This window comes from Blennius ocellaris (genome assembly GCF_963422515.1).
Source record: "Blennius ocellaris genome assembly, chromosome: 15".
Classification (NCBI taxonomy): domain Eukaryota; kingdom Metazoa; phylum Chordata; class Actinopteri; order Blenniiformes; family Blenniidae; genus Blennius; species Blennius ocellaris.
The window spans coordinates 11,104,485-11,124,029 of record NC_137664.1 but is presented as its reverse complement, the minus strand read 5'-3'; the positions used below and the strand labels follow the sequence as shown (position 1 = coordinate 11,124,029).

General features: G+C 42.0%; 2 protein-coding genes across 2 annotated transcripts; one reads left to right on the top strand and one right to left on the bottom strand.

Annotated features, from left to right (window-relative positions):
* Window positions 1-969: 969 nt before the first annotated feature.
* Window positions 970-4,978, top strand: LOC308140756 (uncharacterized protein). The gene is made up of 6 exons (XM_080510671.1): window positions 970-1,642; window positions 3,251-3,403; window positions 3,537-3,699; window positions 3,847-3,929; window positions 4,087-4,184; window positions 4,466-4,978. The coding sequence occupies exons 1-6, from the start codon at window positions 1,022-1,024 to the stop codon at window positions 4,551-4,553; spliced, it is 1,206 nt and encodes a 401-aa protein (XP_080366797.1). The 5' UTR covers window positions 970-1,021; the 3' UTR covers window positions 4,554-4,978.
* Window positions 4,979-6,589: 1,611 nt separating this feature from the next.
* On the bottom strand, window positions 6,590-7,366 carry rnf208 (ring finger protein 208; the record flags this gene model as incomplete). The annotated part of the gene is made up of 1 exon (XM_080510463.1): window positions 6,590-7,366. The coding sequence occupies one exon, from the start codon at window positions 7,364-7,366 to the stop codon at window positions 6,590-6,592; it is 777 nt and encodes a 258-aa protein (XP_080366589.1).
* Window positions 7,367-19,545: the final 12,179 nt, after the last annotated feature.

Here is a 19,545-nt window from a genome sequence, read left to right as displayed (position 1 = left end):
TTCTACTTTACCCACACACAAATACAAGGCAGACCATAACAATGTATACCCACCAGGGAAAAGCATTCTATTGAGACTATGTTTGATTATACACAAAGACATGCTGGCAATGGGAATGTTTCTTTATTGTAGACCTATGGGAGGAATGTAAAAGACAAACCGAGAACTTTTCCTCAATACAAACATTTGTTTAGAAATACCATAGGTTTGGAAAAGTTCTCTGTGGTTTTCTTAAGTTTATTTCACTCATTTTTGGGCACACAGAGGTAAGCTATGACACAATTAGTAGTACAATAAATCCATAAAATTATCATTTGCTCCAAGGGTTGACCAACATTATGAATGTAACACCAACTTTTTTTCTTTAAATATTTCCTCTACACACTATTGAGCGCTACTACAAATTTATTTACTAAAAGTAGGGTACTGTTATTATGACTTTTTTTTTTCCTTCAACAGGATACTGTGCATAAACCTAATGCATATGTTTAAGTGTTAAAAAATTCCAGAGGTCTTACACAAGGAACCTCTACCTGAACGTTCAGCACAATTAATTTCTGTATTCTATAACTGTCATCATGTTTCCATCATTACTTAGGAAAAAAGGTGGAAATTACCAAATGTGTTGACTGGCTGATGGAGGGTTAAATCTTTCACCGACTTCTGTGAATACAGAAAGTTCTCATGTCAAATATATGCAACCATGTCGCAGCTTGCTCTTATTATGTTTGGGATTTTTTTTTTTTTTCACAGGTGTGTGTGGACAAATTGGCTGAGTCACCTTTCCCCCCCAAGTATTTAGGTACAGGAAGGCGCGTGTGTCGACATGCAGCTGAATGCTGTGATGGGGAGAGGCGTGGTGAAGGAGGAGAGGCGGATCACAGGGCATGCTTTGAGTTCGACATCACCAGCTCACCTCGGCTATTGACTGCGTGGGTTGTCTAAACTGGTCTCTTGTTCTATTTTCCGTCGGCAGCTCAGCAGCAGAGGCGCGACGAACAGAGGTTTGCGCTTGTTCAAGATGAATTTGTACAGGAGTTTTGGGAACCTCATGGAGACGTGGGTCACTGAAGATGACCCATGTCAAGACTCACTGTGGCTCGGACATAACGCCAAAGACTCTCCTACAGCTTCTTCTTACATGGAACCCAGCCTGCGCTCAGAGTCGGTGGACTCTGGGGTGGAGACGGCCAGCTGTGACACCGTCCTGTCCACATCCGGCTCTGTTTCTACCGACCACACAGAAATGGATTTGTTCATGCCCCAACGAGGACTCTCGCCAGCATCAATATCAACGTCTCCTGTCCTCTCTTCTCCTGCGCCGTCCTCCTCCTCCTGCTCTTCGTCCCCACAGTTCTGTCCGGTCAGAGAGGAGGAAGGTTCTACCGGCTTGCACCCGAAAGAGGAAGAATCCCTGCAAAGGACTGACTCTGTTACCCTCAGAGAGAAGCCAAAGAGCCTCACGGTGGAGGACGTGCTCGGTCGCAAGCCTCGAGCATCTTTGCTTCCAAAACGGCACACATCATATTTTGGACATAGGACAGAGAATTCCGGGAGAATAACTCCATCCCTTCCCGTCAGGCAGATGTCCGATTTGTGCCGACGGCCAGTTTCTGTGGGTCTTGACAAACAGAGACCAGAGGTGAGAGGCTGTTTTTGACATTTAAACTTAAAACCACGTCAACCCTGGGTAGAATTTCCTGTTGGCAGCTTGTCAGGGACCATTTTCAGGGTTGCATATGTAAATCTGGCTACATGCATGAGCTTGCACAGGCATGAAAGCGCAGCCTCTGAGTGCCAGACGTGCAACAAGGCCCTCTACTTTTACTTTAGTTACAAGGTGGCAAGTGCAACTCACAAAGCTGCTCTTTTATAGGCTTGTCATTAGTCATGTTGGCTTCCTTTTATGCTCGCAACCTGTCATGTGTCTGTCTTTGGAGGGAAGGATAATAAACCAGTCTGGCCAGGTGACAAACATGAGAGGAATGAATGGAGACTTGCGGGAAGTTGAGCTGTCTCTGCTTTTTTTTTTTTTTTTCATAAGTAGGACAGACATGCTGTGAGCCAGACAGCAGAAGGAACTTGTCCTGTTAATAATTTCATTTCTACTATTGGGCTGTGAAAGAAAATTGGTTAAAAAAGCATGTTCTTCTACGTATGGGTGTGAATACCTGCTGATGATGACAGGCATTGAAAACACATGGATTAAGCGTTCCATTCAAGTTTAATTAACTGTGACTGTGTTTATTTTAATCTGAGGGTGTGAGTGAATATTTATTTCCTTGTTTGCTTTTGACCGCATTTGAATGGTTTGTTGCAATGAACTGTCGATGAGCCTGCCAAGTATGTTAGCCACAATTACACCGTTAAAAACCTTTCGTTATTATGTTTTTCTGTATTCAAAAGGTTTTCTTTTGTATTACAAAAAGACTTACCAATCGATGTAGACTTGTCCTTAAAATTGAAATGTATCACTTCTCTGTTTTAACGTGTCCATTGTTCATCAGAAGGTTCAGAATAGAGAGCGGATTACTTTCATGAACTTACAAGTGAGTGATCAATGTAATGATTTCATCTAATCGGTGCTATTGGAGACTGAAGTGAAAGCTGCTTCTGATAGAGAGCAGCCATCTTTATTTACTTATTTATGTATGTGCAGATCAATACTGTAATATCAATACTTATATTACCATATATATCAGTTTTGATCCTCATGTTAAATGATCAATATTCACATTACAGTGATTATTTCTTAGATAAACATGTTTACCTTTTTTTTTTAACGTCAAAGTTCAAACAAAAGAGATTAGTCTTTTGTCTAAAATATATTAGTATTGGCGATACCTGCTATAGTTTTACTTGGTATTGGATCAGAAAGGAGGTCAGTCGTTTTGTCACAGAAACATCTTGAGAGAAGGTCTTTAAATTAGAATATTTGTATACTAATAATGAACTGGAAAAATTATATTGAAACATCTCAAATCAATTTGATCTTACCAAAGATGTAATCCATCCACAACTTCAGAATGTGTGAATTAATTTACTTCTGTCAAACTTACACTTGATCATTTGTATTGCATCCTGCCACAGCATTTCCTATTGATACGCCATGAGACTTAATCAACATTATTGTCACCCACAACTTGCGATTAGCAGTACAACAGTACAACATTTTGTTACACTGTTTGTGCACACGAGCCTTGTGTGAGTCGGATTCTTTGTCATTTGTCTTTGTGGTTGATCTGTGCAGGGCCATGCTGTCACGGACAACAGAGAGTTGAGTCCTGGCCTCAACTATCTTGAACAGGTGTGCCAAATGTTGGAAGGATTTGCTCGAGAACAGATGCACAATCGAGGACTACATCCGGGGCTGGAAGCCCTCTTGGAAGACGAAGACGCTCAGGTGAGTCAGGCGTTGACGTTCATGTGCGGCACCTTTTGGAAGGATGAGCCATTCGGCACAGATCAGCGATAAAATCCAAATCCAAATCAAACCCTGACAACATTGCACTTCTTCTCTCTTCATTTTCTTTCAGGCTCCTGACGCTTGTGAGGGCGACTCTGCAGATGAGGAGGATCTCCCTTCACGTCAAATCCTTGACAACACAAAGGACGCTATGAGTAAACCACAGCACAGGAAGTACGGACATTTTCGGCAGAGATCCGCCTCAGACACAGCTCTTTCAACAATCCATTTAAGTGAGTCATTTTCTACCTGTTTCTGTACTTATTCCCTTCTGTGGCAATGACTTTGTAAAAAAATTTTCCCTCACACATAGAAAAACATTGCTCAAATAAATGACTTTTCTCTGTGTCCATGAACTAAGTTGTGGGTTTCTGATGCAGGAAAGTTGAACACACACGACAGAGGACAGCTAATGAGTACAACTGATCTGCTGGAGAGGCCAGAGGAGGAGGAAGAAAACCAGGTGAATCACAATCTCATACAATACTCAATTAAAATGATTTTACTGTGGTGATAAGAGCAAAAATAAGTGTCTCCTACATTATTTAATATGCTTTATGTTTGTTTTGTTTTTTAAATTTTTGTAGTGATTTAGTCTAATTTATTATTTTGGATTTCAGGAGGCAACAAAAACGGAGAAGACTAAAACTCACAAGCCCTGGAGGCTAAAATTTGGGTCATTTGGAAAAGGGGAATCGACAGTTTTTAATACAAAGGGGTGAGTTAAAGCATTTATAATCTCATCATATCACACATGATGGCTGATTCTGGTGTGTGCTGCTCCAGCGTGGTGGCCGGCCACACTCATGCAGTGGTCCACAGATAATGCACATTAGAAGGGGGGGAAGTCTTTGGTGAGAGTTCATTTTAAGCCCGTGCATCTGCATCCTCCTCGAAACATTTTGTCCTTTCTCTCATGAAACTGAGCTTCACATGCCACCCGCAGTTTTGCGCAAAGGCTTGTTTCATCCCTGCCTGATGAATTTTTCATCCATACAGCCAACAGATGCAGTCATCTGAGAAAACCTCGACCCGACGACGGCTGAGCAAGCTGTTCAGGAGGAGGAGGAAAACTCTGCCCATGTGATTGGACGGCTGCCTGGTGTCTGCCTTAAATGTTTGGCATTTTGGTGTCTGAAGAGGAGCGGGCTTTGCTGTATAATCTCATCAGTGACTTGACTTTCAATATTTCTCCTTATTCAGGTAGCAGTCGGTCAAGTTTATTTATTACCTGTCATTTACTGGCCGTTAAAGAAAAATAACATTTGATAGAGATGCTGTCTCTAAAATTGTGACTGGGAACTCTTCTCTCTGTGTTGATGGACAATTCTTTGGTTTGAAAAGCTCAATCACAAAATATTTTTTACTGTCAAGGTTGCAGACACTTCAAGACTTTCTGATATATCGCACAAGATATTCTATAGTGTTAATAAAGGTGAAACCTTTTCATTCTATTTTTTGAACAATAATACACTACACTATTGAAAAGATATCAGTGGTTGTATAGCACTGCGGCACAAAATAAACTTATTTTGATACAACAAGTGGTTCTTGTGTGTTTTTCACATTTGAAAGGCATGGCTGCAAATACAATTTAATGTATCATTCACAGTTATGGAAAACCAAGTTCCTGCTTATCTGGGATTTAAAACCCAGGTACATTCATGTCAAGGTAAAACCAAAAGATTTAAGACTCATTCAAAGCTGATTGTAGATTTATGGCTATTTTATAGTATTCGGTGGGAATTTACTGTACATGATATCTGTAATTATGAGAACATATTATATTACTGTTTTGGTTCTCATTTAATTTTGTAGCATTCTTATATATGTGTATACGTGATGGAAATCTACATTTTCACAAAACCCAGAAAATTACTACTAAAAATCACTACAATCTCAACATGAAGCCCATTTCAGTGTTTCATTGGGATGCAAAATACAGTGTCCCAAAAAACTTCTCCTATAGCCTTTGCATTATGCATATTTTTACAAACTCACCCTGAGAGCTTGGCTTTGTGGCTATAGTTTGATAAAGCAATGTTTTCTTTGAACTTTTTACAATTTGCTTGGTTTTCTGGCGGGCCAGATTTGAGACTCTCTCGAACTGGTTTTGGCCCACGGGCCTTATGTTTGACATCCCTGGAGTTCAATAAAAACAATTTTTACTTTTAGCTTTTTCTTTTGAACCAGACTAAATAAAAACCTGGCTGGATTGCGTGAATTAAATTTTATTCAACATCGGAGCTTTACTCTTTCTTTTCTCTCTTTTAAATCACGTGAAGTTGGACCAGCACTGACGTCATCATTTTGACAACAACATCCGGTCACCTTGCTCCGCAGACAGGTAACTATCTTCTGTTTAACAGCGCCCCAGTTACTACAACAACAGCAGTTGTGCCTTTTATTCTGCTCAGATAGAAAATATGCAAAGCTCTGACTTCCACCACGTTTCTGTTGTAAATCGAACAAACACGTGTAATGCACACCTGAAAGCAATTAAAATACTCGTTAACTAAATAACCCAACTTTTCACCATCAGTCTTTTAAATTTCTATCTGGATTGTTATACATATGACTTGAAAAAGTGAGATTTTTTCTGTGTTTTTTGTTGTTGCAAAAACAATGAACTTTTCTCCCCCCAGACTGCAGAAAAACAAAGACACCTCGCAATTATTTATTTTTGTTGTTTACTAATCAAAATAAGAATCTGAAAGCCATTTATCATCAACGGATGACAAGACTGTGCCACACAGATGTACTTTTTTCATTTTAATCTTTATTCACCTAGGTTGGGGGGGACAGACCTCCCCTGGCATTCCCATGTAAAGAGATGTCAATGACAAACACGTCCAACCAAACAAGAGAGGGTGAATAGGATTCCAGTCCATACATAAAATACATTTATTTACTATTTATTGAACCACCAGCATCCATTAGTCCCACACAGCGTCCGCCTGTGCTATTAAATATATAGAGATAACATCTATGGAGGGATTTATTTACTGTATGTGTGAGAGACGCGGGGCTTGGCAGAAGGGGGTCGAGCTTATAGACAGAAAGAGTGGTGGTGGCGTTGGTGGGGGGCCGCGTCGAGTCATGCCTGCAGTGACCCCCCCTTGTCTACATGATGCCGCAGGAGGACAAGGGGTTGGCGATCTGGCAGGTGCAGGCTGACTGGCAGTATTGACGCACAGTCTGGTAGCAGCTGCGGTCGGCGTCCCCGCCCCACTGCACGGGCCCGTTGGGGTCGGAGGGCAAGCGGCTCAAGATGCTGGTGTTGATGGCCAGAGCAGCCAGCCCATAGTCAGTGAACAGCACTGTCTCGCGCCGGCATGTGGGGCAGGAGATGAACTTGTATTTAGGACAGGACTCGTAGAGGATCTGCAGGCACTCCTCACACACCGAGTGCAGACAGGAGAGGATGCGCGGACGCTTCCCGGCGAAGTTGTAGGTGTGGCCGCAGGTGGGGCAGTCCAGGGGCTCGCAGGGCATAACCGGCCCCGAGGAGGAGGACGAGGAGGTGGACGAGGAGGTGGAGGAGGAGCGTAGCACGTACTGGTTGACGATGACGTCTTCCATCTTGTAGTGGAACTGGTGGTAACAGATTTCGTTGGCACTGGTTTTGCGCTGCGCCAGGAAGCTCTGCTCCCTGCGCAGGATGGGGGCCGGGGGCGCCGCCATTGGCCTCGGGGACCCCGACATGTCTAAAGTCAGGTCACTGCAGGCCTGGTTGACGATGATTTCGCCCTCGCCTCCGCCATCCCAAGCCACCCTCGGGGGCGGAGCATAGCGTGGCTGGGTGACGGGCACGGGGCACTCTCTGGGGAACTTCTCCGACTGGATGATCTTGACGGTGTCCATGGGGATGGTGACTTGCTGGCGCCGGAGGCAGGACATTCGCACAGTTTTCGAAGTGGGAAAGCGAGAGAGGGGCTGCGGCTCTTATCAGCGCTGGACACCCCTTGCCTGGTGTTGAGCTGAGGGGAGGGGGGGGGGAGGAAAAGTTAAACTCCTGAAAAGTCAGCCATTAGAGGGGACATGGGGACGGATGGTTGCTCCCATGTTTCTGTCAGATATTCCCCTTGGTAGGAGCTGCACTGTCAGCCTGAGTCTTTATGAGGGGGACACAGGCAGAAGAACTCAGCCAGAGCACCACAATCTGCAGCTTTTATCCCGTCACAGCAAATATACAGAGATGATTTTACAGTCCAGCTTATAGTAAATGACCAGTGTTGACAACTTAAAGGTTCTTTTTTAATGCTGATGTTTCTGTGCTGTCTCAGATTAATATTTGCAGGGGAGTAGAACCCCACACAAGGACTCTCAGCACTTCAGCACAAAGAAAAGCTCTCACTCAGTGAAAACGCTAATAAATAATCTCATATACACACGCAGATACACATACAGTACAGGTTTGGTGGATGTCAGCATTCACAGAGTACAGGGTTTAAATTACAGGCAGTTCCGAAAAGGTCCAAGGAGGTATTGTCTGAAACTATATCCTGTGCCCTGCTTGAGGGAAACTCTTCCCTTTCTCAAACGAGGCTGTTACTTAGCTTCCTGTTTTTGGAGGCCCCTGTGTTACACATTGACTAGAGTGTGTGAGAAAGAGAGAATAAACTTCAGTTTTTCTCCCTGCTTGTGATCCAGTTTGAGGAGGTGACTTCTTGTGACTCTTATGGTGGCTTGTTTATGTAGGGAGGAGGTCTTTTTTTTTTCTTCTTTGCTTGGAAGGTCTCCTGCTGTCGTGCCCCACAAAGCTGTGGAGTGACTCCTTCAGACTCCAAAGGCTGCTAATATCCTCCGAGGTGGGAGTGACGTTTTTTTTTTTTTTTTTTTTTCTATTTTCTTTTGAATGCTTGGACACTCCTCCCAAGCTGAAAGACTTTAAGAAGATGTCTCTGTGCTTGTCTCTCTTTTTAATAGTCTCATGTTTTGGAAATCCTTTGGTCCATCAGCCTGTAAAAACAGAAAAGACAAACATAGAATAGTTATACAATAATTATATTAAAAAAAAGAGGTATACAATCTTTTTTTTCATCACATCTCTTGGATATGAGAGGATAGTTTCATATTGCTTCTTCACAAACATATTTACATTTTCTCTCAAAGTGCTGTATCTTTAGGTATGAGTGATTAGAAATCAGGCAGTATGAAGAGCAGATTCTTTGTTTTTATGTGATGGATGGGTGCCAGGACCGAGACAAAGAATGTTGACCTATTTTTTTTTTTATTTTTTTTTTTACATCGTGGCCTCAGCTCAGGTGTGTCTCTACATAGTCTGAGATAATTATTGTCTTGTCACTGGCTGCAGCACGGCGAAGCACACCTTCCTTTTGAGACAACACACATCTGAAGATTATGTTGATATGCAGTGTGCTTCAGCATAATAAGGACAAAACGCAGACGGCAACAATCTGGACAGCAGCGTTCTGATTCATAATATTTAACTAGTTGTTGCAGTATTGAGAACAATTGACTGATTTCAGTGTTGTCATATGTATAAATGTCAGTTTACAGCATTAATGAGAGCAGTAGAACTGAAGGTGGGTTCTTTGAACCTTAGGAAATAATTGGTTTGCTTCTAGTAATCAGTTATCATGTTGAAAAACATAGTCACGTTTCTGTTTTGTAGCTATTTATAGGTGTCTGCTACACCTTCCGCGTACAGTGAAATTCCTTTGACTGTAAGTCAAATTTCACTTTTGTGCTTTTCGTCTTCAGGTTTTATGTGTCTGCCATGGTGACTTTAATCGGCTGAATCAGCAATGACGCAACAGAGACATATTTAAATGTATTCCTCATTCTTGTAATTACACGAAGGGCAGAAGCATACAGACACCTGTTGGTGTAAACATGTGCGCTCAGTTAGAAGACAACAAGGCATATTTTGTTAACAATCTGCGATGTTAAATCAAAACATTTGAAACATCGCAGGTATTTTTTGCAGCATGAGTAGAGACAGACTTAAACAGTTGATTGTTTACGTCGAAAAGCCCTCAGAAAAAATTGGATTTATCAACGCAATGCAGAACAAAAACTGTGGGGGAAAAAGACTTAGTGACTTAAATTACATTATATCAGTACGGGTAGTGGTATCAGACACTAAATATTAAAAACAAAATAATACAGTAAGACACAGTTTTACTGGTCTGTGTTTACATTGGAGATCCACACATCGGTTTAAACTAAATTACATAAAAATGTCTGTTTTATACGAGTCTATCAGCCGTGATATGTATGCGTGTATTTTCATGAGCTCTGTACTCTCACTCCCACATGAAACATTTAAAGCCCTCTGTAAATCTTTAAATGTCATATTGTTGCTATAAGCTAACCAGACTGCCTTACAAAACGGTAAATGTCAGTGACCAGGTAAATAGAAAGCCATGGTTTGGCCTCATTGTGTCATCGGAGCAGGTGATTGAGACACATTTGGTGGCCATCTCTTCGCCGTTCTTCCGACTTCCCGTCAGCCCGTAGTGCTGCGTTGGTTCAGCTGCGATAACGCGCGTGGGAACAGGTTACAATCTGCACTGAGCAGTTTGTGTCATACTGCGTGTGGGTTTGTGAAAGAAGAACAAGTGTATGGCTGAAAATGTTTAGCTTCAACGGAACAATAGCCGCCGAATAGCAGAAGAGGGAGTATGACACACCGTTCATTCTCTGCAAGGCTGTCAACAGCGATGATTCATTAGAGGGGAAAAAAGAACTAACTGAGCAGAGGAGGTGACCTACATGAGCGAGAGAAAGAGAGAGAGAGAGAGAGAGAGAGAGAGAGAGAGCGAGTAGCATAGCATAGGTCTTGGTTTCTATTTTTGGTCAGTTTATCTGCGCACTTCTCCATGGTTTCCTGCCCCCAACTGCTGCTGAAGAATCACGCCGAACGAGAAAGATGTACATAACAGGCGGAAGTGCTTTAGCCCATTGCTTTCACGTGATGCACTGAGCCATATATGAGCTGAGCATGCAGACAATCACCTCTCCCGTTCACCCTTTCTCCATTAACACACTTGTACACCTAGATACAGAGATATTTGTCAGCGCGACTCAAAATCTCACAATCTTGATCGCAGTCTCACCAAATGTTTCCATCTTGCACCGCAGTGCTGCAACACTTCTCCTAAAATAGCCCCAGCTTCTCTGTCATTCGTTCTGAACGCACATTTCATACACATCTCACAAGGCTGGGTGTTGGCTAGGAAAAATAGGATATTCTGTACTATTCACCTTCATTCATGAATATGTTTTGGAGGCAGATGCGTAGTGGAAACAGTAATGGCTTTAAGTTAATGTTGTCCGTTCCTGGTTCTGAAGGGTCACTGCTTTGCATGTTTTGGACGTCTCCCTGCGCCAACACACCTAAAAATAATGAAGGTGACATCATCAGGCTGTTCACAAAGCCTCAAACACTGAACCTCCCAACACAGTTACATGTGTTGGTGCAGGTAGTCTTCCTATCTTTCAGATTCATCTTTTGTCATTTGTTGAAAGTGTGCTCAGGACACTATTTTCTCTCTGTGTGTTGCACTTGTCTGAGCTGTGTTTTGGATTTGGTGATTATTTAGCACTTTGTGACTATGTCTATGAGGAGTGCTGGAGCAAAATGAATCACATCAAATACAAGCGGGACCGAGGATGGGGCGATACTAGTTTCTAAATGTATTGAAAGAAAGTTTAAATATTAATATATGGCTATATGCAAAGCAAGGTAATATCTGAATATTTTGATGCTTTTGTTGTCGTAACCCATTACCAATAGCAATTAGTGGGGAATGAATGAAAGGTATGTCCATCCCATGTTGATTCAGGGAACCTTTTACTAGTTATGTACATCACTGTAGGCGTGATCGGCATAACACTCCAGAAACAGTATTAGTAAATATTTAGTTACAGGCCACTAATGTTTTGTGATTAAATGAAAACCAAACATGACATAAAAGCAATGTGTTTTAAACATAACTTCTTAATAAAAAATTCACAAAAAACTCTTTCGGGGAGTTGCTTATGTGGAAAAGAGCTCCTAATGTATCAGAATGATTATGGAAGTCAAAGAAACCTTGAACCAAAATCACAAATGACCACAGCTATGGGCTGCATGTTGATGCACACACATATGCACATGTGGACATCTGTTGGAACGCGTGTGCATTCACACTGTGTGTGTGATTGTCTGTCCCTGTGGGTTTGCCCTGTGATGGACTGTATATCCTGTCCAGGGTGTACCCTGCCTTTTTCCATAGCCAGCTGGGATCGGCTCCAACACACTGTGACCCTGAGTTGGATAAGAGTGGAATAGAAGTCGGATGGATAGTACTGATAAAGATTTGTACTTCAAAATAAGGAGTAATCCCATTAATAACCAGGGACGTGTTCAAGATAATATAGAAATGTTTTCCAGTGGTAATTTTAGAGCTTCTTAAACAACAAAAGTCAAATGTTTATTATGGCTTAATATATAGTGTTAATGTCTTTAAACAGTGCCTCATTGACATGCTTCACCACGTCTTTGTCATGCAGAATTAGTTGAGCTCAAATAATTATCTCCCAGATCTCACATGTCTAGACTCTTTCAGTGAAAACAAACAGCCTAAATCTGTCTGCTAATGGCAAATGTCATTTTGATAAAGCAGTGAAGCTGCATGAGGAGCCTTTGAGCCAGGAGGAGGATGCAGCAGCTAAAATTACCCTCTAATTTGGTGACAGTGCTATGAAAAGAGCTGATAACTGATGCGGCCTGCCTGCTGATGGGTCATCTTTGGCGCAGCCTCCTCCTAATCGACGGAGCCCTCTCCGGTTATGTAAGGAGCTCATCTTCCACCCAGCCACCATATTAACACAGTGTAAACTGCTGCAGCTCTCCACAGCCCCTCACATTGTGTTTGTGTGTGTGTGTGTGTCTGTACAGCTCTGGATGCTCTTCCTGAAGAAGAATTATTACTCTAATGAAATCATGGCAGGCATTTGACCTCATCATCACAAGCATGGGAGGAAGAGCAGAGCTGACCACAGAGATGTCAGAGGAGTCTGCCTCAGCAGCAAATTCCTCGTACCGTTCAACACACACTGAGCTGCTTTCACATTTTAGGAACACACACACACACACACAAGTCCAAGAACATTCTCACCCTCAGACAACTCCCCATTACGTACAGGGCACCACCCTAAACATTCCTTCAACCACACAAACATACTGATAACAGACTGATAGGTGCAAATCGTTATAAAAAAATAATATTTTCAAATGCGTTTGTGTGACGAGAGATTAATTTATGACCGATCGCACATGCTTGAAAAATATAAAAACAAACACATTCCTGTCACATGACACTGTGTTTTCCTCATGTATTTCTCACACACAGTTCCACTCTGGGCTTCACGATCAACACCAGATAGGTTCCACCTGTGCAGATTGGCCGTGGAAGCGAAGGGCACCATGTTCTGCGTGAGTCATACAGGCATCAGTCGCTCTCCCGGTGTGACTGCTTGTGTGTGAGAGTGTTTGCCTGATTTTCCCACTGAATATCTGTCTCCATCTCTCCATCCATTTCTGTCCATCTTCACGTTGGCCGGACAATGCACAGAGGCCCCGGCTGTATGTGTCTCCGTGCCACATGCCAGCAGCATGTTAGGCACGTCAGCTATGTTGAGATTTCTATCTACATTCATAGCTCAGCTGTCAAAAAGAAAGAAAAAAACAAACTGAATTGCTGCATCATTATTTGGACCTGTGCAGAGTGTTGTGCTTTATTTGGATTACATAACGTGCTATGACCTTAGTGTGATCTGAGGGCAAATCCCCAGATTTGCTGTACGTTTGCTTGCTGTGGCTCTTTCCCTGTGGACTCCATTTGAAGGGATTCAGTGAAATGATGTAAATTCGAGAAGATTTATTTCTGTCATGTGTTTCATAGCAAATCCAAGCTTTTCAAAAGCACATGATGAATGGAAATAAGCTCAGTATGTCCGGGTCCCACTCGTATTTTGTTTTCGTAGTGCTTCTTTCAAACGGTAAAGTCATTGCGTTGATGACTTTGAGTTATTTTGTGTATGTATTACAGTTGGTCGATTTCAAGGTAATGCTGTTGAAATGCCCGAATTCAAATGTATTGTCATGTTTCCCACCTCACGTTTAGATCCACATCGAATTTTTGTGTCTGTATCCGTCTGTCGTATTTTCTTTAAATGGCTCAAGTGGCTTTTTGATGTTTTTGTTTCTCCTTGGGCGCAAAGTGCTTAGTTTGTTTATATCAAGGTGTTGCTTTTATTAATTCAGCCCGCTGTCATTCATGGGAGACATCGGCCATTTTGCCTCGCAATTCATTACAGTCCAAGTGCTCTTTGTTCTCGTCTATGTTGCTCCCACAGCAACATGGCAGAGCAGGCAGGCAGAAAAATACAAGCAATAGTAACAAGCAGTGCTTTTTTCCTGGCACAGAACTCACGGGAGATTTATGAGAGAAAAGCACAGCAAGTGCTCCATCTCGTCGATAATAGTTGCTTGATTGATTAAGGCAACTGATTCTGTTGCTTCTAAAGACGCTGTAACAGCACAGGTTTGAGGTGGACGTTCTTGTTGATTGATGTTGATGTTAGACTCGCGTGCGTGTGTGTGTGTGTGTGTGTGTGTGTGTGTGTGTGTGTGTGTGTGTGTGTGTGTGTGTGTGTGTGTGTGTGTGTGTGTGTGTGTGTGGGGCAGGAGTGAGGTGGGCCAAAATATTTGGACTGTGTTGAGATGAGGCGGCTTTAGCGTCGCTGCCTTGCGATGTGGGAGGGGTGCGTTTGGGAGCTGGAGTTATGCAATCGCAGCATGGTGTGGCGAGCGCTCTCTCACTGCAGCGCCGATGTATGGCCAATATGGAGACGCCTCAGTGTTGCTGACAACGACAGAACAGGCCGTTCTTGTCCTGTCCTGTCCTGTCCTTATTACACTCTCCCCCACCCACCCACCCTTCCTCTTTCCACATCCCCCACCTCACCCCACACACCCCCCACCCCCCAACCCGTCCATGCAGAGGTTTGTCAAATGTCACAACCGCCGAAGACAGGAAACCCGCGAGATACCATCTACACCCAAACTCTCACACCATCTGAAACACTGCATTCACAGTCTCCCACTCGCCGCGTATGGTCTGCGCAGATAAGCAGGTGTGCAGGTGTAGGTCTCTGTGGGAGCACATGTGGCGTCGCCATTCACACAAACATCCATGTGGGCGTCTCTGTGTGTGTGTGTGTGTGTGTGTGTGTGTGTGTGTGTTTGCAAAATGGATGTCATGATGCAACAACCGTGCAAATCCCCAGCATAACAAAGCAAAAGAGCACCCCTTGTTTCTGTCTCACGCGCACGAAGACAGACTGAAAAGAGCAGGCGGAGAGCAACATAGATGACGAGCCACACCTCTCAGATGTGAACCGTATAATGATACGATGATGATTTTAAAAATGAACTCGCAGAAGACGCCAAATCTCATCACCCTCACCTGCCTTCCCGCACTCTTGTCTTGTCCCGTCCTCCTGTTCCGATTCTTTGTGTTTTGCGCTTGTATATCTTTGCTCAGACCTTCCACTCCTGCTTTATTCTAGACGGGTGGAGCAGCGCTGCACGGAGGAAAAAGATGGAGGAGATGTAAGATGGAGGAAGCTGTTGCAAGGTGGATACATCATGTGTCAGGCTGCGTTCGTCGTCCTCCGCATCCTCCGCTCCTCTCCGCCTCTCCTCTCCGGTACCTTTTGTCCTTTACTCCCCCAACCTCACTCCGTCCCCTCTGAGCTGTGGCCGAGCGTCTCCCTCGGGTGTCTCTCTCTCCATCCCACTTTTTTCTTCTCTTGAATTTGGATCTTCCTCAACACCGCAAGCCTGTCGTCTTCTTGTATGTTCCCCTGGTTCCTTCTCTCCTTCTTTCCTTTTCTTGCCTCTCTGCCCGCCTCTCTCTTCTGGTCTTCAGGTAAACCTCTTTCCTCCTTCTTTTCCCCCCTCTCCTCTTCTGTTATCTCTCTTGACTCAGCTGCCGTTCATTACTGCTCTTTCTCCTCCTCCGTCTGCTCCAGTCGGTGCACCTCGCAGTCACACATGCGCAGTCTTTTCATGCACACACGCACATGCACACACACACACACTCTCTCTCTGTGCTTCTGGCTCTCTCCTTATGCATGAGGCTTATTTGGCCTGCACACCCCTCCTCTCTCTTGCTCTCTCTCTCTTTCTCTCCCTTTCTCTCTCTCTCTCTCTCTCTCTCTCTCTCTCTCTCTCTGTCGTTCACTCTCTCCCGCTGCAGCACACACTGCAGTGCCTCTGCAGGCAGGATCACGTTTTCCCGTTGCCAGAGAAAATATCCCAGCCAATGAGGAGCGTTACCAATCCTGCCCCCTCCATCCTCTTCCCTACATCCAAACACACACACCTACAGACCAGACATGCACATATACACACAGGCAACAGTCCTCTGAGTTATGACAGCACCAAAAGCTATGAATCATCCTTTATTTGCACAGACTCGCACACAAGGCTGGGTACATGGGAAACACAGCAGTCTTTGTGTACTCCTCATATATTTCACGTCTCATTTTATATTACTATCTTGAGAAACAAAATAACAAGTACTGCCTAAATATTAATTGTTGTACATTGCTGACTGTGGGTTTTGGAGTAGCACGTGCAGCCAGACTTGTATTTTATTATTGTTTATATATATATATATATATATATATATATATACATACACACTCCTGCCTTGAGTTGGACTCTTGTAAAAAAAAAAAATATATATATATATTTTTTTTTTAAATGCTTAATTTGAATTGCTATACGTTCACCAACAGATAATCTTACAGGCAGCATTCTCAGTTCCCTCAGATCTGCACATGCTGCGATGTTGCATAACAATATTAATAAGTTCTGTATCTGCCTTCGTGTATAAGCCTTCGTGCTGACCAATAAATAATCCTCAGATCAAAGGGGAGAGTAAACATGATGTGAATTTTCAATCAATGTAAGAGGGATATGCTTACATAAATGAGGGCATCAAATGAGGGAAAGCAGTGCAGTGAAGGACAGTGACTCTGAACACCCAGTGGATCCTGTTAGAAGGACTTTCTGCAGTAAGCTTGCTCTGGTCAAAGTATGAGGAAGAGCTGCAATGTTAACTTAACAAACCATTGTTGTTGCTCTTATAAGAGAGCTTCCTCAAAAAAGTTTTTTTTTTTAACTCTCAAGTTGTTTAATCTGGCAGGATTTCAGGTGACTGAATGATCTTATCCCATTCAAAACCATGTTCTTAACCCTTTTTTGGTCATGTGACCATGTTTGGTAATTAAATTGACAGAATGCATATTTATAAAGCCATACTAAACTCTGACATAGAAGCGGTTGTTATGTTTATTTCTGTGGCTCTTCCTCCCAGTGAGAGCAGTTGAATGATGCTTTTAATTTGTAATTATGGAGAGAAAATTATTTATTATGAAAACTGAGCCGTGCAGGGTGTGCATATAATTTGGTTTAGGACTGACATTAACATATTTAAACTACATTTGTCCGCATATTATACACTATAGTACAAAAATGGTGGTAAATAATGTGTGTCAGTTTGTAAGTGGTGCATAATAAACACATATACTGAAATGTCCACTGTCTTAATGATTAATGCTCAATTATTCAGTATCTTAACCCCCCTACCCCCTCCAGTTTTTATGTCGGCACTGTAAACACTGTAATTATCCAAAATGTTTCCCCATAGCAGAAGTTGTAATTGTTGACCCATGACCTCTTGGTGATTATAATTAGTCCTTGTTTGAGACAATGAAATCCTAGTATGTTATAAAGCACTATATAAACCATAAACCATAATATAAACCATCCATAAATGTTTTCTGAGTGAGTTGTAGGTTATGAAAGCAAACTGAAGTTTGGTGAGTATTGGCGATATTAAAGATATAGGCCTATGGTACCTCTGGTTAATTTGTCATCTCTCGGACTTTGCTTGACCCTCTGCAGGAAATAGAGGAATGATTATAGAATAGTCATGTCCGTCCAGTAATGTTGTAGTTACCTTCAGCTCCGGCAGAACCTTGTTTCCATTTTCAAGATTATCACACAGACACTGACTATTTAAGTGGAACCCCCCCCCCCAAAAAAAAAAACAATTATTTGACTTGTTGAAAAATAATTGCTTTAGTTACAGCAACTTGCTGTTACAGCTTCACTGGATGAAACACGAGGCAATTTTGATTTCATTTGTTTACTTAAAGGACAACGTAACGTGGTCAGGTGCTGTCGATGCGGTATTTCTTGAAAAGGGGTAATAATGTGTCAGAGACTGTGTGAAGTGGAGGCCGTGGAAATGAATGGCCTTGTTTTTCCCGCAGAGTTCCAGGCGATTTGAAATCTTTCTGGAGAGAATCTGCTGGTCACCCAACTGCAGCTAAAGTTTCTACTGATGAATGAAATCTCTACTTTAAGGTAGGCTGGCATTTTTATTTTTATTTTTTAATCTAAAAAGGTCATTCCTCAACAGACATTTTAAAAATGTAAAATATGTGATCATTGACAGAAATGATGATGACACACTAGGAAAACAACAACAGCAACAACAACAACAGTGATTAACAATTTAAATGTAAAGTCTAAACTCAACTGGGTTTATTTTTAAGGAATTACATATGTGTGGTTGCTGAGACTTGGTATCTTTCCAATTTTATATGATATAATGACTACCCAGCTGCAATCTGTGATTGGTTTAAAGTCATTTTATGACGGGTGACTTTTTCACCATATTGACTGAACAATAAAAAAAAGGTTATCATTAGTTTGAGATATAAAACCTTATCAGCAAAGGCAGTAACAAAATAATAAATTTTATAGCGGCTACTAAAGAATATGGCATTTTGGTATTCATGTGCATCCACTTATGTATTTTCTATTAATTTTCTGGTTATGTCTTATGGTACCTATTGTCGATTAATTTAGAATTACAGTTTGCACCTCTATTGTTGTATATCCAATCCCAACATTAAGACTGATTTTATTCAACACAGTCAGTGAAATGATACAACAATGGTCCTTTTGTATTGCCATTGGTGAATTCAGTGTCAATTAAATACAACAAGGTGTCATTAGATGGATTGTAAAAGACTTCAGCCACGAGTAAAGGCATGTTTAAAAAGTCTAGAATCTGGAGGACAAGTTGCCAAGTGTGTGTGGTTTGTGTGTGTGTGTGTGTGTGTGTGTGTGTGTGTGTGTGTGTGTGTGTGTGTGTGTGTGTGTGTGTGTGTGTGTGTGTGTGTGTGTGTGCGTGCGTGCGTGCGTGCGTGTGTGTGTATTGTGATACAATGTGAAATATCAGTAAAAAAACAAACTGCAGTTTTAATTCTAATATGAAGGATAAACAGCAGAAAAAAGTTACATTAATACAAGTTACTCATTTAAAACACAAATACAGCAATTTAAAAATTAAAGGTTTGTTAACTTAGGAATGCCCACACGTGTACAAATCTTTGTAAAGTGGAAAAGTTACTTTATTTATTTAGTTAGTTAGTTAGTCAAAGTCAAACTGCCTCATGCAGTAATGCCTTTATGCCAGCTTGAGGCGCTGGTGCTTCAGCTGTGTGTCTCTCTCTCTTTCCCTTGTGTGTCTTTTACCTGATTTGACTATGGTTGAAGTTTGCTTTGTTATTTATCACTACATTCATATGGAGCAAAAGTAATGCTGAAGTAATAATAAGATCAAGTACTATTAAATGATCTGACTTGTGAAAAATCAGATTCTATGAACATTTGGTGCAATTTATTTCCTAAATCTCCATGACTTATAAGCTGTAGCTCAAGAATGAAACAAAAGAGCTTGAAATATCTCAGTTTATGTGTAATGGATCTATAATAAGTGGAAGTCTCACTGTATGAATAAAATAATGGGAAAACCTTTCTATAGTTTGTTTTTTTTATGATAGTATTTCCTATAATGTGATTTTGATGTAATTCTGGTTATGGTTCAAGTGCTGATTTGATGGCCCATCCCCATACCTGGGTACATATCACAATCAGCTCCTTCAATAGTTTTAAAGGATTCAGAGTTCAATCCTGT

Excerpts from the sequence above, each read along its gene's own strand:
- LOC308140756 (XM_080510671.1), top strand. The coding sequence starts at position 1,022 with ATGAATTTGTACAGGAGTTTTGGGAACCTCATGGAGACGTGGGTCACT. Across the intron at positions 3,404-3,536 it reads TGGAAGACGAAGACGCTCAG|GCTCCTGACGCTTGTGAGGG; the intron begins GTGAGTCAGGCG and ends ATTTTCTTTCAG. Across the intron at positions 3,700-3,846 it reads TCTTTCAACAATCCATTTAA|GAAAGTTGAACACACACGAC; the intron begins GTGAGTCATTTT and ends TTTCTGATGCAG.